Raw genomic sequence first — 22,217 nt, 5'->3', positions numbered from 1 at the left:
ATTCCCGGTATTATTATCTCACATAGTGAATTTGTGACAAACATTAGTGAGTATTTTTCTCTCTGACACTCTATTCTTTCTGAATCTCAGCAGATTAACATCGATCTCTGCTCATATGAAGCCCAGCGTTCAGTTCAGGCTTTGTGAGCTTTTTCTTCTCCGGATGGATGGAGTGTTTGAAATGAGCATTTTCCCACTTTCTTCCAGCAGGGAGAACATCTTTATTCCATTCTCATCCCGCAGGTTCCCTTTTTATTTGATGCAAATCAATCTGTCATGGTGTTTTGAGGAGGATCTGACATCCGTTACACTGGAGATCACTGTCATCATGTGATGTTCGAGGAGGAACATTCAGTCGTTTTAAGTTTTTTTATTTTATACACTCTTAGATGAAAAGGGTCTTTCAGGCACTTCATATATGGAAGCTTTTAGGGGTTTTCCTCCATTTTATGGATTTAGTTTTGTTTAATTAGTTTTATTTTAATTAAATGTTATGAACAGCTCATAAACAAACTTTACTACTAGAAAAATATGCAAACAACCCATTAAACATGAAAGTATTATGCAATAATTTAAGACATTTCTCCTTATATAGAACCTTTAGAATTGAGTCAAGAACCCTAGAGTTATATAATTCCCCAATCCCAGTCTTTAATTAATGGCAAATTAATGCAGGCAAGGAAACTGAATTGAATTGAAATATATTTCAAATGCTTATAAAGCCAAACCAAAACAAACATTATTTACATACTCACAATATCATATCACACTGATTCTGTCCATCATGCAGCTGTGCAGCAGAAACAAGGAAACGTCTAAAGAAAACACACAAAAGACTTCTTATAAAACAAAATAATGAAAAACAAAGAGGTGAATTCATGAATAGAGATTCAATGTGAGATAAACATCAAAACCATCAATATGTCATCAGACGTACGTATTTATATTCACTGACTTTAACAAGCCTTTAAGAACTCAATACATGCATTCAGATATTAACGCACATTCAATCTATTTAACTGATCTGCTAAGAATTGCATAAGCGTATATAAAGTGTTGTGAAATGTGAATGATCAATAATGTCATGCAACACATTAATAATTAAAGCCGTAATGTTCACAGACTCCTGAACATGATTGTCTTCAATAATAATCCACCATCAGCAGATCAAATATCTCTTAAATTACACTCAAAATGATTTCACTATCCTTCCTTAATTTAATTTAAGAATGTATTTACACAATTTATTTAATTCAAATTAAATTCGTTTAGTTGGGTCAAAACAATTTAGTTGAATTAGTCAATTTATTATGTTGCATATTACTTTTATTGCATTTGCCAAATTTTTTTTTAGTTTTAACACAAATATATTAAGCAAACTTCAGTTTTAAATAGGTGGATTCAACACAATGAAATTAAGTTGTGATAAAATGTTCAAAATTTAGCTTTTTTTTTAGCTTGTTTTAATTAAACTGAACAAAAGGCAGGAATCATTGTGTTGAGTGTATGTTTGCTCTTCATGCATTAATACAGGGAATTATCATTAACTAAAACTATTAAAAACACTTCTGTTAATTTAAATAAAACTGACAATATATATATATATATATATATATATATATATATATATATATATATATATATATATATATATATATATATATATATATATATATATATATATTAGTTGAAAAACTAGAAGAAAATTATGTTCCCTTTGCAATAAACTGAAATGAGTCGAAGCACTAAAATTATTAACTGGAAAAAAACCTACAACAAACTAAAACTGAATTAAAAATAAATTAAAGGTACACTATGTAAGTCATTAAAAAAACAAAACTGCATGCATTTGTTTGTTGAATATGGAGTAATAAAAACACCATCATCTCCATGTCGCTTTTACAACATTTCAAATCCCTCAGTTCTCTCCATCTCAGAAAAACCGAGCTAATGTTGATTCTTGTTTTATTACGAGCTATGTCACATTCTCTTTTCACCAGCAGATTCTCCTCTTTTCACCATTTGTTTGTTGTGAACTGAGCGTCTTAAGTTTGCTTATGATCTGCGATTTCTCTCTCGAAAAACCACGCTAATGCATTTTTTTTTTCTGATTTGAATTTGATGCTGGCGAACGATCTCAGCTTCAGCGTCATGACTACGATCCCGGTGTTGTGCCGAATTTCAACTCCCTGCCAAATTATTACCCCCCTCATTGGAGTCACTGACTGATTTCCTAATCCTAACACCTTCCCACACCTAATCCTAAACCTACCAGTACTAGGGGGGAAATAATTTCAACACCGGCAACGCTACTAGGTCCCCATCCCGGAATCATGCTGCCTTCACGTGCTCTCGGAATTATAGTAAATACGAGTTTCCTAGTTAAAAAATTGCACATGAATGCCCTCTCATGTCGAAACTTGAATGCGATGAGCTCGTAATCACGACTTCAGAAGTGGGAATTATCAAATTTCCTATAGCACAGGAAGGCCGCATTAATCCCGGAATCAATCTCGGGATGTGTTTGCGTTCACACAGAAGGCACTCTGGCAATGTATGCAATTTTGCAATTTTCTGGGATCTCTCTCTCTCTCTCTCTCTCTCTCTCACACACACACACACACACACACACACACACACACACACACACACACACACACACACACACGGACTGTGCTTTCAATTAAAGGAAAAAGTGTTTTATCAGCCTGAGGGCAGAAGAGAAGGAAACTCATCTGTGCTTAAAAATCCATTATGCACAATGAATCCTCCCACAAACCACCTCTCACTAAACACACACACACACACACACCACTGTGCTTTCAATTAAAGGAAAAACCACACCGGATGCATTACACTAGACGGCAGGACAGAGTTTAAGATCATCCTTAAGCATTTTAAGAGTAAATCTAGAGATCTTCTGTCTGAATAAACACTGATGTCTACAAACAAACACAATCGGACACTTTGGGATCAACAAACCTATTTACTCAAGATAAACAACAACTAGGGTTATTATAGTTTAATAAAACTAAAATCGAATTTTTAGTTTTTTATTAAATTGTAACTTGAAATAAAAAACTGTAAAAAAAAAAAGCTATTATAAATATAAATTATTTTTAAAATATTAAAAAACCTGTATGTACTTAATGTACTAAATTAATTAAAACTAAAATAACAATTAAAATGATATAGACATTTTTAAAAAAATGACAAAAATGTTAAAATTGAAGTGATTTTTTTTTTTTTTAATTCAGGCTATTAACAAAAACTAAATAATAGTATCTTGATGATACTAAAACAACACTGAACAGACAGATGTTTGTTTGGTGTTCATCTGCACTTCAATTTCAGTTATCATTAGCTAAGCTTAAAGGATTAGTTCACTTTCAAATTAAGTTTTCCTGATAATTTACTCTCCTCCATGTCATCCAAGATGTTCATGTCTTTCTTTCTTCAGTCAAAAAGAAATGAATCATTCCAGGATGTTTCTCCATATAGTGGACTTCACTGGGGTTCAACGGGTTGAAGGTCCAAATGTCAGTTTCAGTGCAGCTTCAAAGAGCTCTACATGATCCCAGACGAGGAATAAGAGTCTCATCTAGAGAAACCATCAGCCATTTACTAAAAACAAAAATTAAATATTTTATACGTTTTAACCATAAATGCTCATCTTGATCTAGCTCTTTTCTTCTTCTCTATTTGAATTCCAGCAGTGTAGATGCTGCTAAGTGTATTACTGCCCTTCACAGGTCAAAGTTTGAACTAAATTGTCATATACAATATGCTAGTGCAAGTATATAACAATTAGTTCAAACTTTAATTTATGGTTTAATTTATGGTTAAAACGTATAAAATATTTAATTTTTGTTTTTAGTAAATGGCTGATGGTTTCTCTAGATAAGACTCTTATTCCTCGTCTGGGATCATGTAGAGCTCTTTGAAGCTGCACTGAAACTGACATTTGGACCTTCAACCCGTTGAACCCCAGTGAAGTCCACTATATGGAGAAAAATCCTGGAATGTTTTCCTCAAAAACCTTCATTTCTTTTCGACTGAAGAAAGAAAGACATGAACATCTTGGATGACATGGGGGTGAGTAAATTATCAGGAAAATTTGACTAATCCTTTAATACTACAGAAGTTAGTTCAAGTTGATTTACCAATACATTTTTTAAATCAAAAGCTGTATGTGTTATCAGTAAATGTACTAACATGAATAAACAATGAACTGCATTTTTATTAAATAACACTGACAAAGATCAATAAAAGCTGTAAGAAATATTGCCATCTTCTTAGCTAATGCATTAGCCTAACCTTTTTTTTATTTTTTAATCAAAATTAACAATTTAAATAATGCATTATCAATTCTTCTTCCAAAATGTGTTTTTGTTTGACCCCGATTCACTATGGTAAGCCTTTTATAAGCGTTTATATTTTATAATTGTCGGGGCGGTTTTCGCGGGAAATGTAGTACTTGCGTAGCTCACCAGTGCGTGTCCAGTCATATCCGTAAATAGAAAAGTTGCTCAGGCTGACACGTGTCTGCTGTGGGAGTGACACATGTTGTCAAAGCGAGCAAGAAATGTTGACATGGAGTCGCTAAATCTCCGTGGAATCTCCCGTTTTAAACAAACGCCGAAGAGATGAGTCTGATGGCGTGAAATGTTGGGACGTTATTACGACTCATGGCGTACTGAATTACTATCCAGTAGATGTTTTTTTGGGCAGAAGGATAACTATATTCACCCGCACAGTCACGCAAAGCCAAAGGACGATCAAAACAAAGCATGCAGTTCTGCCTTTCAACCGCTAGAGGGTTATATAGTGTACATTTAACTAATGTTAACTAATGAGACCTCAGTTACTGAATGAGCAAATATGAAATAATTTGACAGAAGTTCAAATGACTGCTACACTTGTTTTAGGCGTCACAGAAAACACAGATGAACAAAAAGACAAAAACCTGGAAGATGAAGCGAAAGAAAAGGATGATGCCAAGTGAAGAAAAGCACAAAAGAAGACGTCGTCTTTCAATCATTTTAATACATGGTTACCTGTACACATGAGGAAGAAAAGAAACACTAAAATTAAACATTTTTGAAATTATAATATCCCTTTTCATTAAGCAATGAAGTTAATACTAGATCAATTTGTAACTAGTCAATCATACATATATTAGATCACACAGAGTAGAAAGGAAAAACAGAATTAAAAAGTTACTGGATCGGGACTGTACAGGAGTCCACAGTGTGTACTGGGATGGATGAGGGGCTTCAGAGAGACCGCCGGTACCAAATAAGACAAGAACTTTGATCTTCCAATACTTCGAATATAAAAAACTACAATTAATTAATACACAGGTAGGCTCTGAGAGGCTTAGCAGTCTTGAACGCTTTAAACGCTTTAAAGTTTACAGAACACACATAAAACGTCTCATCTGTCAGCAAGATGCAACATCAAATTTCAAATTACACATTCACAATCTTTGACAAATTTCAGTATGAAAACAGAACAGAAAAACAGGGACAGTTTTCCTGCAAAACACAGGACAAAAAAGTCTTTGATTTAATTATATATATTTTTAAATAAAGTATTTAGTCAAGTATCTGAGCATACATACATAGTTTTACAAGAGCAAAGGCAAAAAACAACCACCCTTTCCCCGTCAAATCACTGTAATAAAAAATTATCTGTTACATTTGCATACGTCTAAAAAAAACCTCTAAGATCTACATGTTAAACGTCTGTCAAAATATTAGAGAAATCCATCTTTGTTTCAAAAAAAAAAAAAAAAAAAAAAAAAAAAATGAAATAAGATATTGCACCTTTTTCAACCAGAGTACAATAAAATGACAATGAAAACAGAATACAAAGTACATGAGGAATTACATCATCAGGAACCGACTGCCATTCGCCGTTTTTCGTGTAACAAAAGCATATATTTCTGTAACAAAAACATCACAGTTTTTTTATTTATCGCACTGAATTAAAATGCTTTATGTATAAGAAAAAAAGAAAGAAAACATTTTGTACACATTCTTAAAACATTGCATGACAAAACTAAACGATAACGTATTCAAGACTGCTAAGCCCACGATCATTTTATTGCAACAGAACTAGAAAAATAAGAGATTATATTGCGCGATCGATGAAATGCCGCAACTCCGGGGTTCGTTTTGGCGATATACATCTGAATATATATATATCGTTGAATTAAAAAGGAAGAATAGAAAACAAACCAACTCTGAAACGGTCCAAAAAGGATCCCGGAAATTGCCCATTCGAATAAATGGTGTGTACACAAGGATTTAGTAACAATTTTGATGTCCTGATTTAGAAATAGTTCTCTTTTTAAATCATATAAGTCATTCTACAGCTAGTGTTTCTCACTAAGAAAAAAAGTAAAAGTCTTCAAGGCGTTGCAAATCTAGAAACCTCTGTTACAAAAGGTCTGTTTCCTCCTCGCAGTGATTCAAAAATCTTCAACTAAAGGGTCCGTGGTCGTCCGCTTTAATGATCCTGCGGGACGAGAGGAAAAACGCAGCATCAGTGTAATGTTATGAACACACCGGCGGTCAAACGCTGGGAATCATTCAGATTTTTTAATGTTTTTTGAAAGGGTCTCTTCTGCTCACCAAGGCTGCATTTATTTGATCAAAAATACAGTAAAAAACGGCTAAATATTACACAATTTAAAACGGCTGTTTTCTATGTAAATATATTGTAAAAATACAGTAAAAATTGTGAAATATTACCATTTATAATAGCTGTTTTAATGTGAATATATTGTAAATAACAGTAATAATTTTGAAATATTAAAACAGCTGTTTTCTATGTAAATATTTTATATATAAAATACAGTAATTGTGAATTTATAGAATTTAAAATAAATGGTTTTCTATATGAACACAGTACATAAAATACAGTCAAAATTTAAAAGTAAAAATTCAGTTTTGTGAATATATTGTACATAAAAACGAAAAAAGAAATATAACCATTTAAAATAGCTGTTTGTGTAAATATATTGTAAATAAAATACAGTAAAAATTGTGAAATATTACAATTTATAGCAGCTGTTTTCTATGTAAATGTATTGTAAACAAAACAGTAAAAATTATGAAATATTACAATTTAAAACAGCTGTTTTCTTTGTAAATATATAGTAAATAAAACAGTAAAAATTGTGAAATATTGCAATTTAAAATAGCTGTTTTTATGTGAATATATTGTAAATAACAGTAATAATTGTGAAATATTCATTTAAAACAGCTGTTTTCTATGTAAATATTGTATATAAAATACAGTTATTGTGAATTCTTACAATTTAAAATAGCTGTTTTTGATGTAAATATATTATAAAAACAGTAAAAATATGTAATATTAGTTTAAAATAGCCGTTTTCTATGTGAACATAGTAAATAAAACCGTAAAAATTTTTGAAATGGCTGTTTTGTGAATATATTGTACATAAAACCGAAAAAAAAAAAAAAATGAAATATTACCATTTAAAATAGCTGTTTCTATGTAAATATATTATAAATAAAATACAGTAAAAATTGGGAAATATTACAATTTAAAGCAGCTGTTTTCTATGTAAATGTATTGTAAACAAAACAGTAACATTATGAAATATTACAATTTAAAACAGCTGCTTTCTATATAAATATATTGAAATACAGTAAAAAATTTGAAATATTACTATTTAAAATAGCTATGAAATATTAAAATTTAAAACAGCAATTTTCTTTGTAAATATATAGTAAATAAAATACAGTAAAAATTGTGAAATATTGCAATTTAAAATAGCTGTTTTTATGTGAATATATTGTAAATAACAGTAAAAATTGAAATATTTTTTACAATTTAAAATATGTTTTCTATGTGAATATAATATATTGTAAATAATATACAGTAAAAATTGTGAAATTTTACAATTTAAAATGGCTGTTTTCTATGTGAATATATTGTAAACAACAGTAAAAATTATGAAATTTCACAATATGTAAATTGTGAAATATTACAATTTAAAACTGCAATTTTAAATTGTAAAAATAATTCACAGTTTTACTGTATGTTTGATGAAATAAATGCAGCCTTGGTGAGCAGAAGAAATGTCTTTTAATGTTCAAATAATTCCAAACCTTTGACAGGCAGTGCTCAAGCTAAATATTATATGATGAATCTCTATAGTGTGTTTACCGGGAGGCCGGGAGCCTGTGTCTGTCCCTGGCTGTAATACGCCCCCTGCTGTCTGTAATACTCCACCCAGGCGGCGCTGTAGTCTGGAGGAGAACTCTGCTGAGAACCAGGACCGGCTCCCTGAGCTGAACACACACAGACAGAAGGAAGGATGAGAACACGGACATCCAGCTACATTCGACTAACAGCCGCAGGACAGGCGGTCTTACTCTGTTTCTTGTAATACTCCTCCCATGCTTTGCTGTAGTCGGAGCCGCTGCTCTGGCCTTGGTTCTGTTGACCTGCACAGAGAACATCAGTTAGTACTAGGGCTGCAGGATTCATCCAAAGCAGAAATCTCAATACAGCTATTATCAAATGGCAAAGGCTGCGATTTAATTAAACAAATACATGCACTGTGTGTATGAGAATGAAGCGCAGCGCTGTGTTCATTTACACGTGAGCAGCTCATGATCCGCCGGCGTCTCAGAGCGTCTCGATTCATCTGCATCTGCAACTTCATCCGCATCTGCTGTGAGTTTGAGTCGCTTTAACATGCGTTTGAGAACGAAACATACGCCAAACATCTTCACAAACTCATAATGAAAAGCGCTGATCAACAAGAGAGACGCTTTAAGGGCTCCTGAGGTTTCACGGCAAAATAAAAGTTTGAAATTAAGCCATAAGTATTAGTATTGTGTAATTTTACAGTTGTAATGTAAACATTTTTTTTTTAAATACTTTTTCTTTTCTTTTTTTACAGAGAAATATTACTATTGTAATATTTCTCTGTTAATTAAAAAAAAAAGAAGAGTACTTAAAAATAATAAAATCAAGTATTTAAGATACAAATAATTTTTATATTTTTATTATTAATAACAATAATAAAGCCATATTGATATAGAAATCATTTTTTCGCCAAATTGCGCAGCATGACGTACCATCCGTATTGATTTTTCACAGGATGTTTTACCCATATTTTGAACAACACGATGCATTCATGTTTTCTGTGCGCAACAGCACAAGTTCATCTGCTGGCGTTTATCAGGAATAATGAAAAACAACAACAGTATTCCAGTCCATTCAAAAGTAGCGGTAAATAATAATGGCAGACCCGGAAAACGGTTAGACGGGAAAATAAAAACCTCTCAAACGAGTCTCCCTATGATGTCGTACACACAGTAGTTGCAGAGGTACTTGCCTAGCTTCTTATAATACTGCTCCCACGCTTTGGAATAGTCCATCTGGCCGGTCTGGGATCCATTGTGACCTGAAATGAGCAGAATGAAATGAATCTGACGGTCCTCAGAAGAAACGTTCATGATGTAACGGATGAGGGACGTGAAACTCACTGGGGTCCTGCTGGCTCTGGGGCTGCCATGTCTGATATGTGGTTCCCCAACCTCCAGTCATGAACGTCTGCGGACCACTGGTGCACAAAACAACATCTCACAGATTACAAAACACACACCTGACACAATCATCTGGACTAAAACACACTGATGCACACTGCTTGAGACACTCACAGCAGGGACACTCTATTCTGTTTTGATCTTAGACTAAAAATAACAAGAAAGAAAGGCACTCACTTCTGATGAGGGGTCGCTGGTCCTTGGGTGAAAGGACTGAGTCCAAAGCTGCTGTTTCCTCCCATTCCAGACGCCTGCATGAGGAAGAGCAGAATAACCCATCAGACACACTCGACCAATCATCAACGACTGAGGAGAGTCTACACACTCTGATCTTTACTTTCACAAACACCACTTTTGGGGTCAGAAAGGTTTTCTTTAAAAGAAATTAATACTGTTATTCAAGCAGAAAGCGATCACTCACCCCGATCTTCTCGTCTATCAGCTGTCTGGCCATTTCCATCTGCTGAGGAGATCCGCGGATGGAGAAGATCCGGACGTTGGGGTCGGTGTTTGGAGGAGGATTTCTCTGCAGCTCCACATGAGCGCCGGACTGCTGGTTGATGTTCTTTATGGTCTCTCCACCTGAGCAGAACACCAACACATGAGCACGACCTTCAGAAGTGTTTCTGGCTCAACGATCCTCACACAGATGCATCATATGCAATCCGTCCTGTTTGAAGCTTGAGTATCTGGGACGATTTTAAGACACCTCATGATTTAACCAGTTTGAACCAGTGGTTGACGGACATATCGGCTGACCTTTAGCATTTTGAGATTTTTGCCATCAGCAGGCAAGTTTTCTGTTTTGCCAATGTGACTTTTATTTTGACAGCACTGAGAACGGCAGCACCTGAGCATTCTCCATCTGCTTTAGCTTCCTTTCTCTGCAAATATGCATTTATATCATTTAAACAAGTCTTTGAATATCTAAGAAACATTTAATTTCCTTGCAAATTTGGCGAATTCAGATTTTCTGAAATGCCCTTTTGTTGACTACATAAAAACGTGTACTCTGTACATAACGATTACTACTGTTAACTAAAACTATTAAAAACATTTCTGTTAATTACGGAGCTCTGCACAACATGCAGGGGGAAAAAAAAGAAGCTAAATTGTGAATGATTTACGAATTTGTTCCCTCAATTTACTAAATTTGGCCCACAATTTACTACTACGTTCCCTCAATTTATAAATCATGTGCATGATTTAGCAAATGGAGGGACAGAAATAGTAAATCATGCGAACATTTTAGCAAATCAAGGATAATTGAGGAAAACAAAATAGTAAATCGTGTGAATATTTTAGCAAATCAATGAAAATGAAATAGTAAATCGTGCAAACGTTTTAGCAAATCGAGGGAACGAAATAGTAAATCTTGTGAATGTTTTAGCAAATCGAGGAAAATCGAGGAAAACTAAATAGTAAATCATGTGAACATTTTAGCAAATCAAGGATAATTGAGGAAAACAAAATAGTAAATTGTGTGAATGTTTTAGCAAATCAATGAAAATGAAATAGTAAATCGTGCGAATGTTTTAGCAAATCAATGAAAATGAAATAGTAAATCGTGCGAATGTTTTAGCAAATCGAGGGAATGAAATAGTAAATTGTGTGAACGTTTTAGCAAATCAAGGGACCAAAATAGTAAATCGTGCGAACATTTTAGCAAATCGAGGAAAATTGAGGAAAACAAAACAGTAAATCATGTGAACGTTTTAGCAAATCGAGGAAACAAAACAGTAAATTGTGCGAGCGTTTTAGCAAATTGAGGAAACGAAATAGTAAATCATGCAAACGTTTTAGCAAAATGCAATTTAGCAAATCAAGGGAACAAAATAAATTAAACCTAAACAGCACTATTAAAAAAAAAAAGAATAAAATGACAAAAGTACATAACAAAATTACTAAAAATTAAACTTAACACTGGTCTGTGTGAAAATGGATGCAGATATTTCAATTGATTTTTTTCATGTAAATGTATTAAATTATTTATTACTAATTTTGTAAATATTGTAAAATAAATATAAAACGAATTTTAACTATTGTTAAGCATGTTTTTACTATATCATTCACATTTGCATCGGCCATTTCAGCTGAGCAACGTAAAGCATCATTAAATCATCTGCTCGAGGGAGAAACGAGGGGTCTCGGGATTGTGTCCGAACACAGGAAAGCCTGGTAAAGGGAAACACAGTGATGTCTGAACATTTGTTCACTTGTGGGAGACGCATCTAGGCGGCGTGACCCCGGCTGACCCGGGCTGAAACTGGTCATCAAAACCGCTCCTCCTCTCTTTGCCTCTGCACCAGGGCAGATTGACTGAGACGGGCCATTAAGCTATTGTCAAACAAATGTAACTTCTGCATTAATGAAGCCATTATGAGCTCCGCAGTCAGACAGAGGGACGGATAAAGACCCGAGCGTTGAGTTCATGGACTGAGGAGCTCTAATTCAAGCGTATAGAGGACTGGTTAAAGGATGCTGGTTAAAACTACTGGTGGTCTTCGACACGCACTGAAAAGTGAGTCTAACAAAGCTGATCAACAATGAGATCTGCGTGTCTCACTGAGGTCAGAGTTAACAGCCCTGTTGGGTATGAGAACCGCAAATCAGCTAATTAATGCATTAACTGGCAGCAAATGATTTTCTCTCATTTTCATTATTTTGAGGTTTGTTGATGCATCTAAAGAAATGAGAAAGCACTTCATCTGGAGGTGATTTATGATGGACAGATAAATTACATATATCATTAAAATTACCTGCATATATAACCAAATCCAAATTATTTGCGTTAATAACACAGTGATTCTGACAATCTCTGTAACGTAAATAAAATGAATTAACGATTAAAAAAAAACCCTGAAATATTACTACATGCAATAAATATTATCCACAATCCAACATTTCCAGTGCAACAGTGTTATTTTAGTATCATTACGATACTATTATAGTTTGATATTTTCAATTTAGACCACTTTTATATTTTGTTTTAATTTTCAAGTTTTATTTTTTGTGCATTTTTTAATAAAAAGTGTGAATGTCAAAACATTAACCTTTTCTTTCACCAATCAACAGAACGTCACTCATCGGATGAACGGCACAGTTTTAAGACCACCCAGTAGATGTTTTAGCCCATTGTAGTCAAATAAAGAGCTTAAGGGTCCCTACAGAGTGAGCACTTATACGGGCCATTGCATACAAAGTGACGAGTTTTGAAAAAACGTGCATCTGATAGGATGAGTTTTGTTTGAGCGAAGTAATCTAGATTTCCACCAACTCAAAAATATATTCCATGATGTCTGTTAATTATTCAGTACTTTCATTACAATGCAATTACAAAACAACTTTACAACACAATGTTGTTTCCTATAAATCAACATCCTGCTGTAGCTTCTGTACATTTACGGCCCTTTTTCCCACCCAGAACGATAACTATAACCAGATATATAACATTCCATTTATTCTCAGTTTTGTTTTCTGTCTCATTAAATGTTGCTTTTTACAGTTGAGTGGATTCTAAATGGCTGTCAATATTTTTATCGTTCATCAGCTGAAAATCATTCTGAAAGTGATTACAACGATTTTGTTCCTCTGTGCCGCTAACATTATAGTTGTTTTGCGAACTTCTGTATTATAATAGAATTAGTATTAGTTATTTGATATTAGTATTATTTACTCTTGAAACTTGGCATTGTGGTACCCTGAACATGCTGCGTTTGATACGACCAACTGTTTGCGACATTTAAAGCTGTTAACAGAACAAAACCGGCCAGTATTTAAATTTATTAATGTAACAAAACCGACCGATATTTAAATCTCTTAATAGAATAAAAACAAACAATATTTAAATTAATAGAACTAAACTGATATTTTAATTTGCTAATAGAACAAAACCGACCAACATTTAAATCTGTTACAAGAATAAAACAGACTGAAATTTAATTGATAATTAATAGAACAAAACCGACCGATATTTAACCGATATTTAAATATATGAATAGAACAAAACCAACCAATATTTAAATCTCTTGCTAGAACAAAACTGGCTGATATCTAAATTTATTAATAGAACAAAACTGAATGATATTTAAATCTCTTAATAGAAAAAAAGACCAATATTTAACCGATATTTAAATATATTAATAGAACAAAACCAACCAATATTTAAATCTCTTACCAGAACAAAACCGACCAATATTTAACCGATATTTAAATATATTAATAGAACAAAACCGACCGATATTTAAATCTCTTACCAGAACAAAACCGACCAATATTTAACCGATATTTAAAAGTATTAATAGAACAAAACCAACCGATATTTAAATATATTAATAGTACAAAACCAACTGATATTTATATATATTAATAGAACAAAACCAACCAATATTTAAATCTCTTTCCAGAACAAAACCGGACAATATTTAACCAATATTTAAATATATTAATAGAACAAAACCAACCGATATTTAAATCTCTTACCAGAACGAAACCGACCAATATTTAACCGATATTTAAATATATTAATAGAACAAAACCAACCAATATTTAAATATATTAATAGAACAAAACCAACTGATATTTAAATATATATTAATAGAACAAAACCAACCGATATTTAAATCTCTTACCAGAACAAAACCGACCAATATTTAACCGATATTTAAATATATTAATAGTAAAAAACCAACTGATATTTAAATATATTAATAGAACAAAACCAACCAATATTTAAATCTCTTACCAGAACAAAACCGACCAATATTTAACCGATATTTAAAAGTATTAATAGAACAAAACCAACCGATATTTAAATATATTAATAGAACAAAACCGACTGATATTTAAATCTCTTACCAGAACAAAACCGACCAATATTTAGCAGATATTTAAAATATATGAATAGAATAAAACCGACCGATATTTAAATCTCTTGCTAGAACAAAACTGGCTGATATCTGAATTTATTAATAGAACAAAACTGAATGACATTTAAATCTCCTAATAGAAAACAAAAAGGCCAATATTTAAATGTATTAATAGAACAAAACCAACTGATATTTAAATCTCTTAAAAGAACAAAACCGACTGATATTTAAATATCTTATGCTAGATCTAATGAGCTGTAAGTGAGAAAATAATCGCCATTTTTACCTTTCCAGTCAAATATTGTGCTGCAAACATCAATAACAGCTTTAACTTGTCAATGCTGGCAAATGACCATGGTATAAGCTGGATAATCCATGGCTATGCCTAGCTGTGCATTAAACGATTTGAATGCACTGGTACTTTGCCTCTACGTACATTAAAATCGTTTAATGCACAGCTAGCCATGATAAAAAACCTAAAATTACACATATTGCCGTATATCAGCACATGTCTAGTTCTAACCTTTGCCGATCACAAGGCCACACTTATCAGCTGGTATTGTGTAGGTGACTTCCTGCAAGCCTCCAGGAGTTCCCATGTTCCAATCACCACGTCCTCTGCCGCGACCTCTGGGTCCGACCGGACCTCCAAAACCATCACGCTCCTGAGCACCAAACAGAGGAGAAACCAGATAAAACACAAGCCACACAAAACATCCAGAATTGGTCATGTGGACATAAATTAAAAGCTAAAAATAACCCTATACTGACTAACTAAACCAGAATCTAAACCTGTCAAATGAATTGAGCTGTTTGCATTGATTCTGTCATTCTCCTGTTTATCCCTGCTCTGAAACAGTCTGGATTGTATGAAGCACTAGAGAAATAAAGCTGACTGATCCAGATGTACCTGTGCTGTATGGACCAGATCATTGATGAGGTGAACGGCATGTTGACATCGGTCGGGCTGACCCATCACCTGAGCGATCCGGTCGGGACTGATCCCATCATCTGAAACAGTCAGACACATACGGGTTAATGAACAGAGATCCAGGGATTAGACAAAAAAAGTTTAGACAAGTTTATGGATAATTCATACTGAAAAATGTATTAAACTACAGTACACTAACACAACCATTTCATGAACTATTTCAATTGAATTCTCCTTCCTTAAATTCACAGTTGAATCACAATTCTTCATTCCGTTTGCTACCTCCATTCAAATTCAGTAAGTGAATGAATTAATCAGGCATTCTCAGTTGAATTGCGCAGCTGCATATGAATATTCATGGCATTGTAAACAGGCAGTGTAAACATGTGAGAGAACAGTATATTAATCCCTGTAAACTTCTTAACGCTTCAATGATCCCTGCTGGGCCTCCACGGGTCTTAAGAGATTTGTGTGATCAAGTGTGTCCCAACATGCCCTAACCTGAGTTCACTAACATCCCATCCCGAAACAGATACAGGTACAGATAAACCACACACAGGAGGACATACGGAAGCAGCTATACATCAGCGAAGCCTTTACACCTCGGGTGTGCATTGTTTTCCAATAATTCAGCTGACCTTCTTTATCCAGAGGAACCCCACCCAAGAGCGCAGATTTTACCCCCGGAGCATGATTTTTACTAGGGGACCCCCCCTGAAATGTGATTTGGCTAGTTCTGAGTAGTAATTGGGTGGGTTTTCTTGTTAAAACCTGGCAACCCTGGCTGTAAGGACCTTTGAGATATCTGAAATCATTTGGCGAAGTTATACGGAACTGTAATGCGGTGAAAACCTGCCTGGAACTACTTTATCCGTGCATTTCACTGAAAATAATTGCACACCTTAGAATGTTCATCAACCAATCAGATTCAAGCATTCAACAGCCCTGTAGTATAAATATAAATATTAGTTGAATAACCCAAGCGAAAATTAGAAATGAAAAACTGAAATGTTAAAATTGAAGCACTAAAATATAATTTTTTTTTTTTTAAATAAAATGACAAAAGCACATAAAATTACAAAAAATTAAACTAAAAAATAAAAATAAAATGAATTAAAAATATTAATAAAATTAAAATAACACTGCTGTACATGTGTATCAACATTCAATTCACATCGTACAAACTAAAATGAAAGTAATGCTAAGTATTAGGAATGCACAATATATCGGCCACCATATCGGTATCGGCCGATATTAGGTTCATTTTTAATGTTTTCGTTATTATTAAAGCTAATAAATATATTAAAGCATATATTAAAGCTTATAAATAATGGCTTATTTCTAGAGATGCACCGATATATCAGTATCGGACGATAAAAGTAAATTTTCACGGCTATCGGTTGATCGGCCGATATATCCTGTCAATCAAAAGAAGGCAGAAAATTGCACTGCATTTAACCAATTGAAATATGAAATATGATTGGAATCAGGTCATATTAATTCTCGATGTTGTTTTTGTGCTCTACTAGAACAGGTTTTCCTGCTTGAATGTTTATTATTTTCCTCATATTCTCCATTGTTCAGCTCCTCTCTTCCCAGTCAAGTCTGGTCGGCTGGAGCAGTGTGTTGTGATTGGTGTTTGGGAAATGTCCCGTCCTTTAGCATAACCACCAGTTTCAACACACTACTTACTAACTCAACCAGGCCCTGGCCCTTTATTATTTAAACGAGGAATATTGTGACATTCACAGAAGAAAACTCAAGACTCCAATGGAGGCGTTTCAGGGAGTTCAGAAACACGGACACTGATACAAAGAACTATTTTTTAATGCTCAAACAGCAACAGAAAGTTGGAAAAAAAAAAAAAAAGCATATTAGGTCTTTTTTTTAAAAACACTGACCTGGCTTAAACTGGATCCTGACGCCCGCATCGTTCTGAATCTTCTTGATCATCTCTCCGTTTCTGCCAATGACGATACCAACTGCAAACCTGGGCACTGCAACCTGCATGTGCAAACAAATTATGAATTATTTATGGCTTAAAATGCTCAAAATGACTTCAATCTCGGGAGCTGAACATGCTTACATCGATACTGCTGCCCAGTCTGGAGCCAAAGTCACTACGGCCGCTCCTGAAATCTCCCTGATCCTTTTCCCTGATGATCTCAACGACCAGCTCTCGCGCTTGCTGTAGAAAACACACACAGGGTCAGAGGTCATTCAACCTGACTGTGGAACTGAGACTGTAAAGACCCTGATATACTCATGCTGAAGCTCCTTTTTGTTCGTCGTTTGAAAGTTTGAACCACATTTGCAGTGGTTAGATGAATGTGCTGCACGCTTTCCTCTCAATAAGAAAATAAACAACAAAAATGCCAGTAAAAATGTGTATTGAAACAAGCACAAGTTTCCAAAAAATTCACATTTATTTTTCAATTCATGTTTTACATGCGTTTTTAAATTTCATTATTTATTTATTATTGACTGCAATACTTTTGAGTGGAAAATTAACCCCATACGTCTGACCTTGATGGCCTGAACAGAAGAAATGAACCAGAGAAGGCGGAGCCTCAGAGCCACACCCACCTATTACATCACCACTGACCAATGGTAGTCCGGAGGTGTTAGAAGCTTAGTTTTGGCCTGATTTTGTTTGAAATTAAGTCACACCAGTTCATTCTTCGATTTTGCTTGAAGTATACCAGGGCCGTAATGTTATTAAAGACACAGACCTGAACTTTATAAGGGTCTCCAGTGATTCTCAAGGGTTTGTCTGATCCAGTGGGCATCGGGTCGTCCTGAATCATGATCATCTTCACTCCTGTCCTCTCCTGTGGGTGCACAAATTAAAATTTGAAATATACTATACACAAATATACATATTGGGAAAAATAAAAAGTAAAACATTTTAAATAAAATAAAACATTTTATAGAATCTAAATAAAACAGATTATTTCATTTCATTTTTGATTAACATTTAATTTAACCATTAAATCAGAGTAGAGAAAAAAAAATTAAATTAAGGTAAAGAGATTTTGGATATTTAGGAAAAAAAAAAAAAAAATTCATATGGTCCTACTAATAGTTTTAACAACAACAGAGGAAGGAATGAAAAGGAAACTTAAATTGAATAAATAAATACAGTATATGTACTTATTTCAATAAATATATAAAATAATCTATTTTAATAAATTTAAATATTTAGCTTTTCACGCCCCAAAATAATGTATTTTGACGTAAAATAACTATTAAAAATACACTAAATAAAATGCACACAGAATATTTGATGCATTTTTATTTTTTAATATAAAATTAATCAATTTTTCTCCTCTACTTCCCCAAAATGGTGTATTTTGCAAGAGCTACACATCTCTGTATTTCAACCGAAAATAATGGTAAATATTTCAGTAATTGATGCATCACCCTTTTTGATTTAATATCATCGTCATAAAAACAAGAGGACAGTGATACAGAATTATGGGTAACATCACAACCTGAAATGTTAAAAAAGCTTTTAAAATCCTGCCATTGTAGTGGACATCACGGATCAGAGGGTTAAAAAGTCGAGGGTCACCTGACACTGAAGTACAAAAACAGAAACGCACGAATAACCACCAACCTGAAGCTGTTTGATGGTGTCGCCTCCCTTCCCAATGACCAGGCCAACTTTACTGGCAGGGATCAGGATCTCCTGGACAGCGCTGTTCCCGTCCATCTGAGTGTGGAAGCCCGGCCCGTTCCGACACCGGTCCACAATCTGCCCCAACAACCTCTTCGCTTGCCTGACGGACGGAAATGAAGAGGGAGATCATAAACGACGGAAGACAAAATCTGCTGCTTTTGTATTAAAGGGTTAAACTTAGGGCTGGGGTGAAGATATTGATTTCTCGATTTTAGAAACTGCAATTTAACTGTTTGCGTACAAATCAGCTTTCGGAATCGAGCGGTGTAATGTGTGTTCAAGGGTGAATTCTTACTCGATACTTTCTGGGGTCCCGGTCAGGGTGCAAGGCCTATCCATCATACCTCCACTGTCTGTGGGGGACACGACAAATAATTACAAGAAACTGAAAACAAATTATAAACAAAGCACAAAACAAACTGTGGTCGAACTGGCCCGAGTCAAACGGTTTCGCTCAGATCGGCAGTTTCTTGTGGCCGTCAGATGTTTATTTTCCATTACAACTTCTGACATGTCTAAAGTGACGTCAAGCCTTGAAAACCTTCATTGTTCACCTTCAAATAGTGCAGGACCTGAATCTGCATGAACGCTTTAAAGCTTCAGAGACTGTATCGTCTCTGGATCATTGTTATTTTTGTCAACTAAAACGAAAAAAAAACGTCTGCTAATTGTAATAAAGCTGAAATAAAGTAAAATGTAAATATTAGTTGAAAAAAATTTAACTAAATGAAAATTAGAAACGTTGCCGCAGCAATAAACTGAAATAAGATTAAGCTGAAGCACTAAAATAATTAACTGGAAATTAATAAAAATAAATTAAACCCAAGTAGCAAATTATTTTTATATATGCACATGTATACAACGAATAAAATGACAAAAGCACAAAATGAAATGACAAAGTGAAAACCAAAAATATAAAAATAAAATGTAAATATTAGTTGAAAAAATTTAACTAAATGAAAATTAGAAATGTTGCATTGGCAATAAACTGAAATGAGTTTAATTCGAAGCACTAAAAGTATTAAATGGAAATAAATAAACTAACTGAAATAAAAATAAATTAAAACTAAAGATTTAAAACATTAAAAATGACAAAAGCGTGTGACAAAATGACTAAAAATTAACTTGAATTAACATGGAAATGAAAAATATAAAAATAAAGGCAATTCAAAAAATTAATAAAACCAAAATTAACACTATCTGGATTTTTTTTAATTTTGCAACAATTTAACAAATATTTAGTAATGTGTGTTCTAAAAATGTATTCTAATGAATAAATATTTAAATATAAAATAAGGTTATAATAAAAAATAACTACTTTTATTAACATTGACAAATATTATGAAATGTTGTAAAAAATAAATAAAATTGCATGTTAGTAACAAATGAGACCTTATTGTAAAATGTTACTCCAATATTTCTATAATCAATTTTATAATATCAATATGACATGTTACTGTTTTAACATTTAAAAAAATCAGTCAAAAAACTATTAAAAATCTCTTCTGTCAGTTATCAGATCCTTATCATCATATATAATCTTTATTAAGTTCTCTAGATCTTCTTTAAAATCTGTCATGTTGTAAACTCGTCCAACTCTCCTGTTTCTCTGGAGGATGATGATAAAGTGAATCATAATAAGACAAACTTGAAGCTCATGGAAGACACACAAAAAACTGAATATAAAGAACAGGAATCAGACTGAAACCCACCAGCAGCAATCTGGATCTTACAGTTGGATTCCAGCTGAATTCTTGTGATCTGTTCGCCACCCCGTCCGATTACTGACACACAGTGAAAATAAAGTTACTAACTTTCACATGCTATTTCTTACAGAAGATGACTGACGTTTTTCAAAGGTCAAAGCAAATATCTAGATCAAATGACAAAAACTGCTGAAATTTTAAAATCTTTCACAAATGTAACATTTTTAGATCATTCATCCCCAAAAAATTAAATAAAATGGCAAATTTCATTAGAGAATATTTGCTTTTAAATAATAAGACCCATTTGATGATAAAGCCCAAATATTTAACATTATCTATATGAAAACATCTATACATTTCATTCAGATCTTCAGTACTTACTGAATCCAACCATCTTATCAGGCACTTTATAGTCTTCTGTTATTATAGCCCTAAACAAACAAACAAACATCATGAGCATATTGTAAATATCAAGCAGAACTATAGCACAATATAAGAGTTTTAATCAGTAAAGGCGCTCACCTTGTACCATGTACCATTGCACCGAGCTGGTTAGCCACTTGGATGAAGCAAAGAGGAAAAAGTACATTAGTATTTATTACTGATAAACACACTAATCACACAGAAAATCATCTCAGTCAAAAGTGACTCCAAACACTAGAACATTTTAGAAAGTAATGCATCAACAACATACATTAAGAAACTACACTAGACTAATTCCTTCTATTAGCTGTGTTTCCATCCAAAGAAAAATGGGAATATGGCATAAAACATGTGTGAATAAAGCAGCGTTTCCATCTCATAATATCAGTAATAAAAAAGGAAGATGCTGCAATCAGGCTCTTTTTTCCTCCATCATAAATGAATTGCGTCTTGGAGCGTCCGACACAATAAACGCCGTCATTCTCTTGCATTCGGATGCTGGTGTTTGGGCACACAATCATGTGAGACGCTTCTGGAGGGAATTCACAAGATGTAAGATCAGTCTCTGGTGTCTCCAGAATGTGTGTGAAGTTTCAGCTCAAAATCCCCCACAGATCATTTATTATAGCTGGTCAAATTTGCCCCTATTTGGGTGTGAGCAAAAACACGCCGTTTTTGTGTGTGTCCCTTTAAATGCAGTATTAAAATGGCTTTAAACTCACATTGTCACTAGTAGCAGTTCAAATGTTGATATCAATAACAGATATTTGCGCTAGTAACAAAGTAATTAATATCAAAAATTAGATTTTTACTAGTAAGAATTGGATTTCTGATGTGAAATTGGAATTTCAACTAGTAAGTAATCAATTATCAAGAACTGAATTTGAATGGCAGCCTATGGTGACATTTAGCTAGTGAAAATATAATTACAGATAAAGAGTTTTTAGTAGTTGAAAATTCATTCTTGACATCAAAAATTGCCATTATTACTAATAGAAATCTAATTCCTGATCA

At 33.5% G+C, this 22,217-nt stretch overlaps 1 protein-coding gene across 2 annotated transcripts in view; it reads right to left on the bottom strand.

Annotated features, from left to right (window-relative positions):
* Window positions 1–5,783: 5,783 nt before the first annotated feature.
* The window catches only part of fubp3 (far upstream element (FUSE) binding protein 3), a 28,826-nt gene continuing 12,392 nt past the window's right edge, over window positions 5,784–22,217 (bottom strand). Inside the window, exons 3-20 of one of the 2 annotated variants that reach the window (XM_067406538.1) lie at window positions 21,303–21,339; window positions 21,162–21,211; window positions 20,787–20,858; window positions 19,370–19,427; window positions 19,012–19,174; window positions 18,125–18,223; window positions 17,479–17,580; window positions 17,294–17,396; window positions 15,372–15,472; window positions 14,985–15,126; window positions 10,015–10,175; window positions 9,771–9,844; window positions 9,534–9,610; window positions 9,383–9,451; window positions 8,639–8,710; window positions 8,412–8,483; window positions 8,203–8,327; window positions 5,784–6,522 (exon numbers count right to left, since the gene is read on the bottom strand). In XM_067406538.1, coding sequence (XP_067262639.1) covers window positions 6,514–6,522; window positions 8,203–8,327; window positions 8,412–8,483; window positions 8,639–8,710; window positions 9,383–9,451; window positions 9,534–9,610; window positions 9,771–9,844; window positions 10,015–10,175; window positions 14,985–15,126; window positions 15,372–15,472; window positions 17,294–17,396; window positions 17,479–17,580; window positions 18,125–18,223; window positions 19,012–19,174; window positions 19,370–19,427; window positions 20,787–20,858; window positions 21,162–21,211; window positions 21,303–21,339 — 1,586 coding nt within the window. In that variant the 3' untranslated portion in view covers window positions 5,784–6,513. The remainder of the gene's footprint in view (window positions 6,523–8,202; window positions 8,328–8,411; window positions 8,484–8,638; window positions 8,711–9,382; window positions 9,452–9,533; window positions 9,611–9,770; window positions 9,845–10,014; window positions 10,176–14,984; window positions 15,127–15,371; window positions 15,473–17,293; window positions 17,397–17,478; window positions 17,581–18,124; window positions 18,224–19,011; window positions 19,175–19,369; window positions 19,428–20,786; window positions 20,859–21,161; window positions 21,212–21,302; window positions 21,340–22,217) is intronic. The other variant, XM_067406540.1, reaches the window with a different exon arrangement.

The sequence above is a fragment of the Chanodichthys erythropterus genome, chromosome 13 (genome assembly GCF_024489055.1).
Source record: "Chanodichthys erythropterus isolate Z2021 chromosome 13, ASM2448905v1, whole genome shotgun sequence".
NCBI classification, from domain to species: domain Eukaryota; kingdom Metazoa; phylum Chordata; class Actinopteri; order Cypriniformes; family Xenocyprididae; genus Chanodichthys; species Chanodichthys erythropterus.
The sequence above is the reverse complement of the archived record's forward strand: the minus strand, read 5'-3'. Positions and strand labels throughout refer to the sequence as shown.